The sequence below is a fragment of the Strix uralensis genome, chromosome 5, assembly GCF_047716275.1.
Source record: "Strix uralensis isolate ZFMK-TIS-50842 chromosome 5, bStrUra1, whole genome shotgun sequence".
NCBI classification, from domain to species: domain Eukaryota; kingdom Metazoa; phylum Chordata; class Aves; order Strigiformes; family Strigidae; genus Strix; species Strix uralensis.
Window position 1 is genome coordinate 25,212,236 of NC_133976.1, and position 16,823 is coordinate 25,229,058.

The 16,823-nt window shown below is 41.5% G+C and overlaps 1 protein-coding gene across 1 annotated transcript; it reads right to left on the reverse strand.

Annotated features, from left to right (window-relative positions):
* Nucleotides 1-1,420: 1,420 nt before the first annotated feature.
* Nucleotides 1,421-7,858, reverse strand: LMOD2 (leiomodin 2). The gene is made up of 3 exons (XM_074870127.1): nt 7,465-7,858; nt 2,193-3,530; nt 1,421-1,854 (listed from the first exon to the last, which is right to left on the reverse strand). The coding sequence occupies exons 1-3, from the start codon at nt 7,735-7,737 to the stop codon at nt 1,828-1,830; spliced, it is 1,638 nt and encodes a 545-aa protein (XP_074726228.1). The 5' UTR covers nt 7,738-7,858; the 3' UTR covers nt 1,421-1,827.
* Nucleotides 7,859-16,823: the final 8,965 nt, after the last annotated feature.

Consider the following 16,823-nt stretch of genomic DNA (forward strand, 5'->3'; position numbering starts at 1 on the left):
TCGTTCTCCCTTGCAACTGCTTAGCTGCTTCTGGCATTTGATTAAACATTTTGCTGTTTCTCACCCTTCACAAACCTGCTGGGAACAAGGTCTGGGGTCATAGGTGTCCTCCTGACTGTGGTCTGCATTCCAGCATTGCTTCCATCCTCAGAAGATCCCAAGCTTCAGCTTTCATTTGGACATGGGAGACGGATCATAGGTTGATTTTTATGCCATGGGAACCTATGCAATTATAAAGGCAGCTAAAGACTAATTGTACGTACCATGTTTCCTGCGATACTGGGCCTAGAAATACTCATGAGTTGTGATCCTGAGGCAAGAGGAAAAATGTTGGAAAGTGTTTCAGTTAGTTATAAATTACTTGTGGTATGTTGTAGTCAGTAAATAAAAAAAGCAAAAAGATATCTTCACCATTTTCTTGCCGTAACAGTAACACTCCTGACAGTTCACTAATGGATCCCCTCTTCGTTATACTTCATTTCCCTCCAGTAGTTTGTTCCTCTTTCTGGGGAAATCTGTCTCATTAATATTTCTAGATACAACCTTACCTGTATTTTTTCAGTACCACTGCAATGTTGGGTAACTTTAACTAACTACTTCTCTTTGGTGTGGTTTTATGTAAAAGAAATACTAATTCTGTTATTTATTGTTGAAATGAGCAAACCAATCAGTATTTAGTAGTGCTTCTAAACATGTATCTCCTCTTGCCTTTCAACATTTTGGCCACTGCTCAGTTTTCTTCATGTTATCACTACCTTCACACTAGCTGAAGCACCCAGAACCATAACTAATCTGACAGAGGGAGATGTCTAGTACTACACGAAGAAGGGCTACTCATGCCATCACCTGTGATGTGATACCTCCAGCCGTGCATCTCCAAATTATCATTTGGCACTGCTTCCACCATATCATATTGACAGTTCACACCCCGCTTGTTGTTGAGCTGATATCATATGAAAGTTTTTTTTCATCTGAATGCTAGACTGATTTTTAAGTTTCTCTGTCTGACCGACTGTCTGCACTGGGGTTAGTTCTGCCTAGATACAGCAGTGTGCACTTGTACTAAATGACTGAAGTTGAATGCTGCATCCTTAAAATATCTACATTAATGTTTAACCTCTAAGTCAACATGAACTGCAGCTCTATTCATCACCTTTTCTGTTAGATCAAGGTTGAGGACCTGGTACACAATATGAGTGACCTGACACAACCCACAACTTAATTTTAGTTGTGTATAGACTTATGAACCATTTTTTCCTATGTCAGTATGCAACTGAACATATGGGCTTGGGTACTATCCTCCAAGCAGGCCTGATGGGTGCAGCTGAGAAAGATCTAAGGTTCTTTTTCAGGAGACTTCCCTAATGCTCATGAACTTGACGCAAACATCTGATAGGTTTTACTCACAGAAACCCAGGTCTGCTTGAAAGCTTCAAACCACATTTATTGTAAATTAATGGAAAAAAAAAAAAAAAAAGAAGAAACCACAGGTTGGTAAACTATTACATCTCAGTGTGAAGATCTTGTCCAGTGACGTGCAATCAGATATTGAAAAGAATATCTAAATAAGCAGCAATTTCTCAATAGAAATCTCATTAAATAAAAAAGAAAATTATTTCCATATTTACAGATTACAAGTCAAATGTATCCTTAAAGCATTGTTTTGTATTTAGCGGGTTTATTTCTTTGAAATAAAAGAGAAAAGTTTTGAATCTAAGAGTGTGCTTTGGAAGCAGCTTGCTAGACAGTCTATGTTACCACCAGTGAATGGACGAGTAGCCTCTCCTTGACCACTGCAGTGCTCTGCCTCTTCTGTATTCCAGGCTTTCACCGAAGGGCTTCTGGTACCTCCACCTAGGAAAGGGGGGTGGGGAGGGTGTTCATTACATTTGCTGTACAGTCTGTATGGCAAAATTCCTACCAGAGACACACTCCAAAGAGCCCTGTGTCATGCAGCATCTCCCGTAACAAGCCTGAAGTTGGGGAAGTACCCTACTTTCTGTCAAAATCACAGTTGAATAGAAATCAGTATGCTGAGAAAAGCCCAATCAGAGAAGAGCCTCCTTCCAAATGTTTTCTTATGCTCACATTTCTAAGAATTTTTTTTAATTAAATGTGCATGCACTAAAATTAATGGAGCTTGTGCTATATCTGAGCCACAATCAGTTACTTAAATATAATCTCTTACTTACCCGCCTTAATTGCTTTATGCTGCTTGCCCGAATTGCTTCCATAAGGTTGTCATGGAGAGACCTTTGTGGGGTGGAGGGACGGGTAGAGGGTCGTGAACCTTCCTCTGATTTTCCGTCCGAGACTGATTTTAGGGAATCTTTAATTTCTTTCAATATACTGTTCTCATGTTTTTTGCTTTTTTTGCCTTTTTTCTTTTTCTGTCCATTCTGTAAGGCTTTTTTTGAGCTTTCTTGCTGTTTGATGACTTCAGCTATATTCCTGGTTGGTGCCTTCTTCTCTGGAATAACTGGGGGAGGAGGAGGAGGAGGAGGAGGTGGGGGTGGAGGGGGAGGTGGGGGTGCAGGAGCTGGAGGCTGACTTTTCACTGGCTGTGCTTTCTTAGGGAGCTTTGGAGAGGACCAAGGTGAGCTCTTAGGTGACACATAAGGTGAGGACCGAGGAGTCCCCTTCTGCAAGACTTTGGTCTTTGTGATGGCTCCATCACAACCAGACTCTTGTTGCCGCTGCTCCTGCATACGCTTTTGTCTTTGTTTATCCATATTTCTTGTCAGGATACTTGTCATGCTCATTCTTGGGCCAGCAAGGTCAAAGTGGTATCCAAGCTTGACCAGAGTGGTGTTCTCTTTCAACAGTTTAACTATGTCCATTTCCACCTGGCTGCCCATGATGTGCCTTTGATTGTGGAACCGCAGTTCTGTTAGAACCTTATTGTTCTGCAAAGCTCTCATGATGGCCAGCACTCCTTTGCCTGTGATAAAATTTGACTCAATATTCAGACTAGTTATATGCTGATTTACCTTTAACATACCAGCAATAGCTATTGCAACGTTGTCATCAGCATGCGTGTTAGCCAAGCTGAATGACTTAACCACCGTGTTGTCCCTCAGGGCTTGAGAAAATTGTATAAGCATCTGTGAAGTGATGTTTTCAATGTTGTTCAGATTGACCTCTGTGGTGTCAGGGTCATTGCTCCTAACTTTTTCCAAAGCATCCTCAATAACTGTTGGATTTCCACAAGGGTGGATGGCACTGCTTTTTACACTCAGATTATCAGTGTCTTTTCCATCATGGCCATTGAGTAAGTTTTCATCGTCCTTTGCATCATTAGAATTTTTGCGTCTGATGTGGTCAGAACTCCCGCCATCGTCAGGTCTTTCACCAGCTGCAGCATTTTGCTTTTCCTCATCCTCATCATCACTGTCATCTTCATCTTCCTCCTCATCTTCTTCTTCTTCATCATCCTCTTCAGTACATGCCTCCTCAGACACTTCACTATTGCTTTCTGTAAAATATTCTTCTCGAATGTCTTCTGAATTGTCGTCTTCTTGCTCAGTATCCTGAACAGGAAAGTAGGTGTGGGTGTTAAACTTGATTGCAGTAATGTAGCTACTGCCTTTTTGCACAAAACTAATTATCTGGAAAGTATGTAAGTTAATACTGAAAGCTAAAAATAAATTCCCAGAAACAGAGACAGTTAGGAGAACAGAAAATGTCTCAGTACCTAACACCTTTTTAACAGTATTTCTTTCATATTCTTTAGAAGAGAAATGCTTAGCATAAATTGGAACAGATTTAATGACATGAATTATTTCTGCCAAGAGAAAATTTGATACAAGATATTGCGACATGGACATAGTTCATGCTTTCTATGTGTTGGCACGTCCACAAGGGGATGTTATTTGGATCCTTGCCAGCAGAAACATAAGACCGCAATTTCAGAATGGACATGATCTATGAGCAACAAGTTTCTTGATTTCATAGGATTAGACATCTGTGTCTATGCTCAGACTCCCTTGCTTATGTTAGTACATCTAAAAAGGCTAAAGACTGCTGTGATTTAGAACACCAATAGTATTTGCACATGTAAACATGGATATCAACATGCAAAATAATACAGAATTGCAGGAATCATGTCAAAAAGACTTTAGATGTACTGCATGGGCTATACACACTTAGAAGTTATTTGTGAAGAAAAGATTCAGACACATTCCCGCAGGTAACAAGTAATCATACGTCAGTAATCCCCAAACGTTTGCCAAGAGCTAAGACTGTGCTCACTGACAGCTGTCACAGGTCAGTTGCCATAGTGTAACTCATTATAGCTCATTGCCTGTAGAGTAAACTGACTTTTTCTAAACCCCAAGGTTATTTTAGTGTGTTTGATGGGCACCAAAATGGCAAATTTGGATCTGCTTCTCAAAGTTCTGCCTGGTGCCCTCAGCAGTTACGGTGGCAGAAGACAATTCTCTGTGTAGGAACAGCAAAAGGCCTGCACCCCAGGGAAGTCTCACTCTCTATCCGGAAGACTCCAGAAGCATGTAGGCCATGACTGAACCCTCACACTATGACCAACCTTAAGCCTCTTTCCCCAAAAGACCTCCCATGTCCCTGTTTTGTCTATTGGACAAGCCATAGCATATGCCTTTTTATGTACATTTGTAAATGTTTATAAATTTTGGATGAAATATAATTGTTCTGTATGCACTACTTTAGCAATATTCATATTTTAGTCTTTGTAAAATACTAGAGGGTATTTTACAAAGTGAGTACGCTCTGAGGAGACACAGCGATTCTGTTTTGTGCTTTTGGAAAATGAAAGTGTTACTAACATGACAGCCTATTTTTAGAAAACCCGTGCAGTTTTAGGTTTGCTTAATTATCTGGCTCTAAAAATGAAGGGAAAGGTCAAAATAATAGTAATGACAGATTGTACAGTACTGTTTCACAATCTTAATCAGATTTCTGTGTTGGGACACATGCAAAACAGACGGTAATTGTAATGTGTGCAGAAGTGTGACTTCAATGAAACCGGACATCGAGCTGTTCCAGCCTGTTGTTCATGAGCATTCAGCAGCTGGAGGGCTTGTAGGGCCCGGCCCCGTTGCTTTTCCTGCAGATCATGTGCATGAATGCCCTTACCCTGAGAGACGCTGTGCTACATACAGAAACAGGGCTGTGTTTCAGCCAGGCTTGTTATGGGACTAAGATTTATATCTGTATCCTCTATACGTATATGCAGACTTTTAAAAGCTGAATACACAAGATATCCAGGAACCTGTCTTCATGGCTATGCTTTTATCTATCCAAGAATATATACTACAGCCTTCAACACAGCTGCAGATGAGCAGAAGTTGGTGCCTCTAAATGAACTGTCAATATGCTTGATGACATTACATTAATAAAAAAAAAAAATACTTGGGTTTTGTTTTTGGAGTGGCATTTCTGGGGTCAAAGGGGGAATTTAGTTTCCTGTCACATACATCATTTGGTGTCATAACAATCTGCATGATAATTTTGAAATCAAGTACTCCTCTCTTTACAGATCCATAGAGACATGCTCTGTTATTGTGGCAGCATTTCCATACAGGACTGATGCAGGCAGCCTGCAAGGCTTCATCTTACTTTGTAGCAGTAACTCAATGAAAAGTTAGGACTAAGATAGTCAATGCAGAGAGGTATCTTTGGAGGGCAAGTCATTTACCCTAAAAGGCTATCAGCAGGATGTTTGCCTTCTGGAGGGGCTGACCTCTTACCACTAACTATAGAAGGAGCACAAATAACCATCTTAGATGAGGTGTCTGATTTTCAGACAGTTGAGGGCAGCAAGAAAATTGCTATCAAGAAACGCAGAAGGAGTTTTCTTACTGCCTTCAGTGCCCTCGACATCAGCGTGTCAATATTTTCATATTTACAGATGCATTTAGGAAGTTTCTTCTCAGATCAAAAAGTACAGAGGTTTTGCAAGTGCTTAAGAGTTTTAGCCAGTACCCATTGTTAATGCTGTATAGACATGGAAAAAGAAAAAACAATCGTGCCATTGTATAAGACACAAAACTAGACCTGTTCAGAGGGTTTTTTGGAACTGTCCAGGTTTTGAGTTCTAGGCTCAGCTGAAAATAAACATTAATCTTGCCATTGCCTCCCTAGGACTTGACAAACAGGGAGTGAAGTCAAAATCTGCAAGCTGATACTAACGGTCTGTTGACAGCTAGTGGTCTGTGTGCTTGCCTACAAAGACATTACACCACCATTCACCAGCAGGAGAGAACAATTAAGTGTAAAGAAATCCTGGATGTTATTATTGCAGGCTAATTTAACCCAGGTGGTTTTTCTTAAAGAGAGTATTATATCTAATGTACAAACTGCAATTATTGCCTTGCAAGTGAACTGAGCTCCTGAATCAAGATTGTTAGAAGTTCTGAGTCCAGTTTTGCTGTCTTTACATTTTTGCATTATTTTCTACTTAAACATGGGAAAACTTGTCCTTTTAAGAAGAGTCAGAGCTTGGTATGAAGCAGTGCTTAAAAATCAAAAAGCTACTCACATCCCCAAGTCCTCACTTTGCTTTGAAATTACATGAAGCCAATGGGAAAACAGAAGTTGCTTGTTGATAGAGCTCAGTCTCACAAATTGTTTTAGCAAGGGCCTGGGAGATGCTGACATGGACATTGGCTTAGACTGAGAGTGCTCATCACCTGCTAGGACTGAGCCCTTCAGTCCTGCCCAGCTGTACTGTTCATTTCCAGTTTAGGGATCCAATTTTACTATTAAAATTTTTATTCTGGGGGACAAATCGCCTAACAAGCACTATTGATTGTTTTTGGGGGAATACAGATGAATGGTTTGGCTGATTACTCTACCCCAGGCCACTTTTTAAATAACTTACAGCTACTCTCTGACAACAGTTGCCAGAAGACTCCCGTGCCGTGCCAGGGATCCTCAGCATGAACAAAGCAACATAAGCTGCTGAATGCAATGCAGCTTCCTTCCAGCGAGCACGAAGCCTGGAGTCCGCTTACTCAACTTCTGACATAACATGTAGTCAAAATTATCTTCCTAATATGCTTCTCAGCAGTCAATACAGATTATTTTTTTAAAGGAAAGGAAAAGTCAATTTTTTAACTTTTAAACCGAATCAAAAGTTACCCCAAAGTCCACATCACTACCTGGAAATAATTTGTAACATGCTCTTTAAAATTTATTCCTATTGATTTAAAATTTATTCATATTCCTATTCCTGTTGATCACTAACAATAGTTTGTACATGATTATCTTCTGTTCTTAACTAAGCTTTTAAGGTACCTCCAGCGATAGAGAGCATAACCTTCCTGAGCTAACATGTAGTGCTTTAGCAGACACAAAAGTACGGCTAACAGTGTTCCTAAAAATGCTACAAGGGGCTGAAAGAAAATGAAAACTGTGAGCAAGATTATACCAGGGAAGAACAAGCCCAAATATTTCAAGGAAACAGCAAATTCCTTAGCATCTTACCTTGTCGCATGCACCCAATCTCTCTTCTTCTAAGAGTTTCTTGGTCTCCCTCTCCCAATAGGCCATCAGCGCTTCCCGGCTGAAAGTCCCCGTTGGTGTTTTCTCCGTCAGGCTCTTCTGCCGTTGTCCCACTGGAAGGTTACGGTCAGGCTCTATGTCCTCCAGCTCCCGCTCCAGCTCCTTAAGCTCCTCTTCAGTGAGAGAAGCAAGGAGCTCATCTTCATCAATGTCTTCATATTTACTGAGCTCTCTTCTGTAGCCAAAGGTAGACATGGTCCCGCTTAGTCAGGCTGGTACAAACCTGAAGTGACTAGGCATTCAAGAAGGCTGAAGCAAGCAAGCTGTGTCTCGTTTGGTCAGCAACTGTTTCCCTGCGTAGTGGAGGCACCCTTTTAAGAGTAATCATCAGGGGCTTACGACAATGCATGGAGGGATGAAAGCATGCTCCGTTTTAAGCATCAGACGTCAGCTAGACATCTGAACAGTAAGAATGTCCCAACACTAGTGTTTGCAGGTCCCTTAAAGAGGGGGATTATTGACACACTGGCCATGGCCATATTTAGAGCAGGCGGCTAGCGGGAGAATACCAGCCTCACAGACGGGGGGGGCAGCAGCAAATAAAACCCTGGGCACATTTACACCAACTTCATGTCCAAACTGCAGTAGAGAAAGAACAATGAAAATCCATTTAATCCTGAGCTGCCACAGGGGCTGGAAATAAAACACCCTCGCTGTTGTTCAGCAGACTTCCTCTCATTCTCACGGTTTTCCAGCGGAACCGCACTGTTATCCTGCCAAGGCGTTTGCGGGAGGTTGGGATCGGTGGGAAGGCAGCCCGAGGGGAGGAGGTCAGCATGCCTGCGCCTGTGGGCAGCACTGCTCCTGCAATGTCACGCCACGCCTGTAACAAATCACACAACTGGATTATTTGTTAATTCCTTTTTTTTTTTTTTTTTTTTTTATTCTGAGGATGATCGGGGGGAGAATCAGCTTGACATGTCCATTTGGAGCGCCTGTGAGATTTTTTTTCATGCGGAGAACTGTGCTCTGCTGGGGGAGTAAGTAGAGTCCCCCAGAGCTTTAGGGGGAACCAGTCCCGGGTGGGCAGTGGGGCTCTGTCTTCTGACAGCCCCTAACAAATGAAGGCCTCTAGTGGCTATTTTAGTCAATGGCTATTGCTTGCTGTAGCTGACTGATGTGCAGCTGGAGAGTGCCCCTAATTTTAAATGTCTATCTACATTATCATGTCTGCTAATAAATGATACATTATTCTGATATTATTTTTATAGATGGGTATCTTCCAATGTAAGAAACTACAGAATGAAAGGTTAAACTTCACAATGTTTTATTCTTCTCTCTATTAGCAGTGAATGATGGTGAACTAGCAACATTTTCTGAAATATTCAGGTCAGCAATACCTGCAAACCTGTGTTAAGAGGGAGAGGAAGACGGAAAGACAGAGAAAAGATTGTTTTTCATACAGGGAAGTAGGAACACATCTATACCAACATATATCAACCTTATTAAATGATAACATACAGAGGGTTTATTTTTAGATAGTCAAGTCAGTATTTAATGGAAATGTAAGTGAAAATAATTTGAAGTATTGTTCTTGTCCAACATCATTTGTTTTTGGTTAGTATGGGTTGGAAACCTGATGCATGATGTTTAGCCAAATCGCTCATTCAGTTTTATTATTATGCATATTGCTTTACTGGCAAGGGAGAGAGGAGATTGAGCATGATTTTCATAAACAGACTTGATAAAGAAATTACATTTTTCTTTTGGTCATTTTCCTATATGAATTTCATGCAGTTTAGCTTGCTCAAGAAGTGGGATGAAAGCTTACAAGCTTAGTCTTCCCTAACACAAGAAATACATTAATAAAGCAGACTAAAGAATATTGTGAATCTTAAAATAAAATAAGTATTTGCAAATCATTTACATTGGCCAAATCTTTTCATAAAATAAAAAGGAGGAAGATGCAAACCAGTTTGGCTTATGGAGCTAAGAGTGTTACCTTCATGGTATAAGATCCTGTGATGGGTCACCTGTGCCTAGAGAAGTCAATGGGCAATGGGTCAGCAGAAGTTCTGCTCACTTTCAGCTGCACTTACAGAAATGATGCTTAGGTCAAATTCTCTAAAATGTGAAACAACAGAAAAAAATAATAATAAGTACCTTTTTTCTTTTACTTTGTGTTATGAATGCTGACTTTGGCATTAATTAAATGTATATAACAGGACGCCAAACAGTTTTATTCCTTCAGTATGTCTAGGGCAATGGTTCACTTTGTTATCATTGGAGTTAGAGAAGCAGCACAATAAAATTGATGTTCTTGGGTGCATTTTTGCAGACAACATTTTGCTGAAAACCTTTTTAGATGGAGTTGATTAGAAAATTTGCACTCTGTTGGAAAATGCTGATTGAAACTGAAATGCTTTTAGAAATGTGCTATATTTTACTAGTACAATGTTGACATGTACAACACTGATATGTACAATATTAAAAGCAAAAACATCTGCTTAAAATGAAATCTATTCAGATATACTGTTTCACAGAAAATTCTGAGCTTTCTGCTTTTCCTTTTTTCCTCAGATACAACAAAATTTGTAAGTCTCTGAATTTTCCTGGGCTGAGAGTCCGTAATACAATGTTCAAACATACGGATACCTGAATTGTCTATTTAAAGTTTTCTATGTATAATTCAAATTTTCCAAACTCAAAGGAACTTCAAAAAGCAACATGCACTTGTAAAATAATATTCCAAAAGAAGACTTAGTCCAGCCCTTGGCAGCAATATGAATGATACTATGAGGCATGATACAACGCTGGGACAGTGGTGATGTTTTTTTGTATATAAAATATCAGTGATGTCCATTCCAGCCACGAGATAAGAGAATTTAAAGATGCTACTAAAGATGGACAAGGTATTTCTCCCCTGATGCAAGGGAGAAATTGGCAGTTATAAGAGGTTTGGGATCCTTTCTTAATCCTGTACATGTCACTCATGGTAATTTAGGACCCATTCTTTATACGGAGATGGCCAAGGGTGAAGACCCATCAACAGTCTCTAGAACAATTTTAATAAAAGTAATAAGGCTGTAGCACATGCCAAATTAGACAAACAAAAAGGATGCTAAGACTGTAAAGCTAAATACTCACAGGTAGAAAATGCTGGGATAATATTTGTCCTTGCTTGTTGATGAGCACTGAAACACGGTCCTTAATTCCATAATTCTGTAATCATGTACTTTGATCTTAGACCCATGAGTGCCCAGGACCTTTACTCTTGTTCAGTAGAGATCATGCACATTTAACAGCCTTTCAGCATTCTGTTTTGCCCCGTTCTTCAGCATATCAAGACTAACAATGGCTTTATTTGTCCAGTGGCCCCTTCAAGAGATGTGAAGGTGTTACTGCCTTCGTAACAAGGAAGAATACAGGTACAGAGATTTTAAGATTGAAAGTACCCACTAATCTGGAGTTTAGGATTCCTTGTTTGGGGGTATTTGGCATTATGCAGCACTTCAGCTGGTCAGGGCTCAGTTCCTGTGGGCACCAGCAACTGCTGAAGCTGCCCACCACTTCAACAGTTCAGATCACAGGTTAACACTCAAATGATTTAATTACAATTAAACTGACTTGTCCAACTTCTGAGAGGAACTTTGCTGCAAAGACAGGAGTGATTGTATTTTCCTGTTATTAGCATTCCTGCCTAAAACTTTTTGTCATTCCACAGTCCCATTTCTCAGGCATTATATATGTTCGTATTTCTGAAAAAAAAAAAAAAAAAAAAAAACAAGTAAAAAAATAGCAGTTTGAGCATCCTGTTACACGTCCCATGCTACATGATCGATCACACCATTATAAACAGCTTAGGAAGAGACCTTGTGCTAGTGAGGTGGCACAGTGAACTTCCCTCTATCACAGAAGGCTGGAGAGCAGAGCGTGAGACGTATGTAGTACATGAGGGCAGGTTTATACTGGCTGTGTTGACAGCTGTTTAGGATGAATCCTCTGAGGTGCTTCAGCACCTCCCAACAGAAAACCCAAACTCATCTCCATAATGCCCTGCTGAAATTCTGTATGCAGGGAATAAACTGTTTCACATGTAGGCCATAAAATCTCTTCACTCAATCTACAGGATTATTAAAAAGTTCCTTTAATAATTTTCCTTTAAACCCTTCAGGACCTGGGATAAGATGAGAGAAAATAAGAACTGGGAGCACCCATTTAATAGGAGCAGGATGCACTCTGCCATTGCAGATACATGGCACCCACGTTCCCAGCTTCGAGTGGGATGGACCCCACTCAGCAGCAGCTAGATTGCAGACAAGACTTCCAATCTTTTCTAGCCCGGGGGATCTATTTTCCTGGTTTTAAAAGAAGAAGCACTTCTAAATGTGGTGGGTTTTTTTCCCTTTCCAAGAAATTAACTATTTCAAGCTGCACCCTACGAAACTTTGTTCTGCTTCTCACACGTTTCCACACTTTGGGCACGTTGGCCCAATGACTGAAAGGATGCAAACAAAACCCAAGGAGTGGTACTCACCCCCCAGCAGGACAAAGCCCACAGTTTAAATTTTACTTCCACTCTGATGAGTGCAAGAAAAGCTACAGGGAAGGAGAGAGGGCTGCACAACCTTGTCCTCAGGCGCAGGACACAGCCAGCCCCAGGACAGTGGCTATTTCAGTCACGGCTCCTGAGGACAGCCTGTCAGACAGATGCGTTGGCTCGTACTGAGCTGCAGTCCCACGCTGCAGGAACAGGTCCAATTGCCATAGAGCACATTAAAAACAATGCACCACAGCATGTCTGGGCTTTCCTCATCTCTCCTGCTGCCCTTCTGCCTGCGGTGTTTCCTCCCACCTCCCCCATCACTTTTGCACCCCTCATTTCTCAACCAGCTCCTTTCCTCCCACCATCCCTTCACGCAGAACACAAAGCGCCAGCCCCTGAGCTCTCCCATCAGACCCTTTCCTGCCTCCTTGTTGCTGCGCCGCTTTCTCCAGCTCTCGCCCTGCAGACCCCCCTCGCCTGCCCTCTCTGCTCAGCCGATTGCTGTCCTCTCCCACCTCTGCAGCCTGTTCGCTGACCTCACCTTCCCTCCCCTCCTCACACATCCCCTGTCCTGCCCCCGTGCTCCCGCCTGCATCAGTTGAGAGAGGTATGTGTAGTGTGTCTCAGTTTCTGTATACTGCTTGTACAGGCCCAGGTTGAATGCAGAGTCCAAATCGGCCTGGAGAGACAAAGGGTCAGCAACCTGGCATCTAAACAGGACCGCGAGGCAGACTGATGGGACAAGCTGTAGCTCTTTTCCCCAGGAGATTAGCATAACTTGTGAAAATTGTGGACACCATACTGTTCCTGAAAAGGATGTGTCATCACCTACATTTAACAGTGGTATCAGCAGAGAGAATGGGATAAAGCATGCACTGAAGGCATTTGAAGGAACAATTTTTCAGCTGCTTTTCTCTATGCCAGATGATTCTGTTGTCCAGTCCATCTCTCTTGGTGATGTTGTAAACAGGGAGTCACGCGGGAGAAAAACATTTTTCCCTTCATCCATGCTGGGGAACCAAAAAGTGGGGTAAGTTCAAAGGTGACCCTGATCCAAACCCAGTCTTTGCTGGGGAAACAAACTCAGCTTCCTAACTTAAAGATGGATTTTTCCCACTGTTCCTGTGTAGTGCACCCCAGCCGACCAGGAGGGCAGATTCCTGGTCCAGATTGTAGCTTAACAACTCAGACCCATCACAAACAGTGATCAGCTTTCACTCAAAAACATGTGCATGTGGGCTGCCTTACCGCTCAGATTAGTTTTGAAAACAGCATTCCCAACAGCTGCTGCGGACATAACCAGAAGTCAATATACAACACTATATACCAACAAGCCATGGGGCAACCACTAATCTAATGTGTTTTGATGGTAGGGGTGTTTGGGTTGCCTTGTTTATCAAGAAGACAGAAGAGTCATACATAGTGAGTGAAGAAGTGAATGCGCTCTGATAGTGCTGTTGATGGGAAAAGTGTAAAGATGTGTCTTGGAAGAGGAGTCAAGAGGTCAACCTGGCTGCAGGGAAGCACCAGGGGAAATATTCATCTGGGTGCCAATAAGAACATTCTAGACTACCAAATTCCTCAAGCTTTGATTAAAAGAAGGAAAACTCACTGCCTACATTGCACAGGCACCCAGTGTCCTTCAGGCACAAATCCTGAAGGTCTATTTGATTATACAGAGAGGCATGCAGCTGGGTGCCAAGGGTGCAGCAGACTTGGGGTTTATTGCCCCTTTTGCCTACCTGAATCACACTAAAATAGGGAAGGCAAGGGGTACAAATAAATTCTACTGAATAAACATGATTCCCATTCCCAGTTTTCTTTTCTTCCTACACAGCCAATACTTTTTAATCATCTTGTGTCAGTACAATGTCATGTTCTGTAATAGCAACATGAGATGAATCTGCTTATCTTTGACAGCACAAACTATTCCTGCCAGCGTTTTGCTCAAAGCAAGTGTTTCTCCACATCTCTGTAGACTGGCTATTTCCTCGGTGCCAGTTTCTGCCACACCAAAAAGATAAACTGCTTTGTACACAATGATGATCTTAATGCTCTTGCTTTCATATAGCTGTTCTTATCCCTCCGGAAGAATCTCAGTGTGCTTCACAAACATTGCCAACAGATTTACAAACTATATATAGAAATCATTTCAGTCTCTACTGATGTACAGACATAGGGTGATCACAGCAGCTGTTTGGAATTACATTGCGATATCGCTCAACAGGTTTGGACAGGAAGTAGAGGCCACTGTATTGCAAAGAAAGTAACAGAGGAACTGCTGCATGCACAAAAAATGTGGGTTTTGGAAGTACAGTTTGAATGGGATGCTGTTTAGACATGTGCCGTTAGCCTATTTCCCAAAAAAGCATGACAGAATAGGTAACATCTGCCAATGTAAGCATTATATTATTCATGGTGGTATTTGCAAATATACCGTATTTGCATGTCCAGGTCAGGTAGTTATTCAATTATAAGCAATTATAAAAAGCGTATGGACTTTGTCCTGTGTTGAATGCCTTAGTCTGAGAAGGTTTGCCCACGTAGCTTAGCCAAACCTACAGTTTGCCATTCAGATAAAAAAATTTGCTTTATTTCTTTATACACAAAAAGCAATACAGGTACCTACTTCTATATTTAGTTTTGGTCACTTTTTTTTTAACAGTGTGTGTTTTATGAAGATTTTTTTGAAAAGGAGATCCCAGCAATATAAACAAGTGATGTAATTCATAGGGAATGAAATACAAGCAGCAGTACTAAGTAAATTGTCTACTTTATTGTCTTTATTTATATCTATTTTTTAAATAGTCCATATTAATGATGATAGGAATTCTGGGCACCATATCTACCATGTGCAGAATATGCAGACAAAAGGCAATGGTTTTGCGAGATCGAATGTAGAGGTTTCTACTGAAAATGTGAATTTAGAAAATTAAATGTAAATGCCTTGTACACGTCACCAGAGCTACACTGTTATATCAGACTTATGACCACTAACAATTTACTAATAGATTTTTACAGCTTTTCAGGAGAACCACAAAACACAGGTTCCTCAGGGAATATTTTTCCTGATCTAAGTACCTCTTTTGCTGGTGCAAGTGACACTTAAGGGAGCATTTTAGAGAGAAAATGCTTCCTATTGCAATATACACTTTAAAATATTTATATAGTAATTTGGTGCACTTACCCATGTACTTCTTCCTGATTTATCCAGCATTTGTCCTGGTAAAGAATCACGATGGATTTCTCTGAAGACCGCTCCATGCATTTGGAGACAGCCAGCGTATTTTTGAATCAAGGTCATTATCTGTAGGGTGCAGAAAAGGCCTCCAAAGGATAGACAACTTGGATGGCAATGTGCCAGCTTTAATTACTGCAGCCTAAACAAACAATTTCCATTGGAAAGGTCAGAGAGAGAACAGGCCAGAATAGGGCCATTAAGGTTGAAAATCACTTTGGTTGAAATTACTTTTCTTGATACCATTTTCCTGAGCAGAGATCTACCAGTCCTAAGGCTTGCAGGGAAAAACAGTGGGGAGAGGCTTTAAAAGGACTGATTCAGCAGGCAGAGTACACCAGGGAGGCAAAGCTGGCTACACAGAAGACACAGAGATGAGGGCAAGAGGCTGTTGATTAGGTCCATATTAAAGGGAGTGATCGAAAAGCAAAAGAGGCGAAACCTGTTCTACAGAGATAAGCCCTCATAAATTTATGCCATTTTTCTCAATGCAAAACATAGCTAAAAGCTGGATATTTTAGAAGACTTTTTCTGCCCCAAGTAAGGGTCATAAAAAATTCCTGTGCTCTACCCCACAAAAGAGCCCGTGGCTTTATGACTGTGTTTTTCCATGCATGACTCCTGTACTAGCAGTAGTCTGAGAAAGGGCACAAAGGGCTCAGGCACAAAGAGCCCCAGCCAGAACACCGACTGCCGCAGTGGAACAGTAAAACTGCCCCCCCCCTTAATACCCAGAACAAGGATCTGCTGTGCCAGCACCCAAGATTAGATGGTAGCCAGTGCATGGAAGTTTTATGGAAGACACACAACATTATAGTCCCTAGATAGAATAGCTGGTCATATACAGAACTCATAGCTATGGTTTGGTCCTTCACCGAGCTATGAAAACACTTACAGCTACAAAGTCCATCTCGCTGGTGCTGCAAGGGCTGACGTAACCACTGCTGAATGTCTGGCTCCTTGGAGAGCTCATCAGTCTGGTGCAGCTGCTTGTGTCAGATTTTATGAGAAACAGAGACCAAGTGATACCTCTGCTTTCAAACATTGTCCCCAAACCGATAGGAGTCCCTACCCCAGAGCATGCCTGAATCAATGCCAGGGCATTTAATTACTTCCAGCCAATGTCGCCCATGGGGTGGGCATGCCATGGAATTGGATTGCAGTGGAACACCCCACAAGTCACACCCAAATAGCAGAGAAAATGAAATCTCAGTGTTGTAAGGGTTCAATCACAGTCCAAGCAGGGAAAAAAATAAGCAGTTTTTTCCTACTGATTTCTTCTTCCAGCTGGGGCTGCTGCCTTTGCCTCTTTTCACACAACCACCAGTCGTGGACCAGTTACATTTCCTGCTCCCACCACCACCTACTCAACACCAAGAAGGCAGTATTCAGTGATCTGGCTGCAAAACATGTGAGTCGAAAGACTTGTGTCCAATCCCTAGCAGTGCCATAAGCATGACATGGGATAAATATCTCCCTTTCCATGTCTATCTCACCTTATATTCCATTTAAAACAAAGTCTTGCCCCTCATGTTTCCATTCAGTTCACAGATGCCT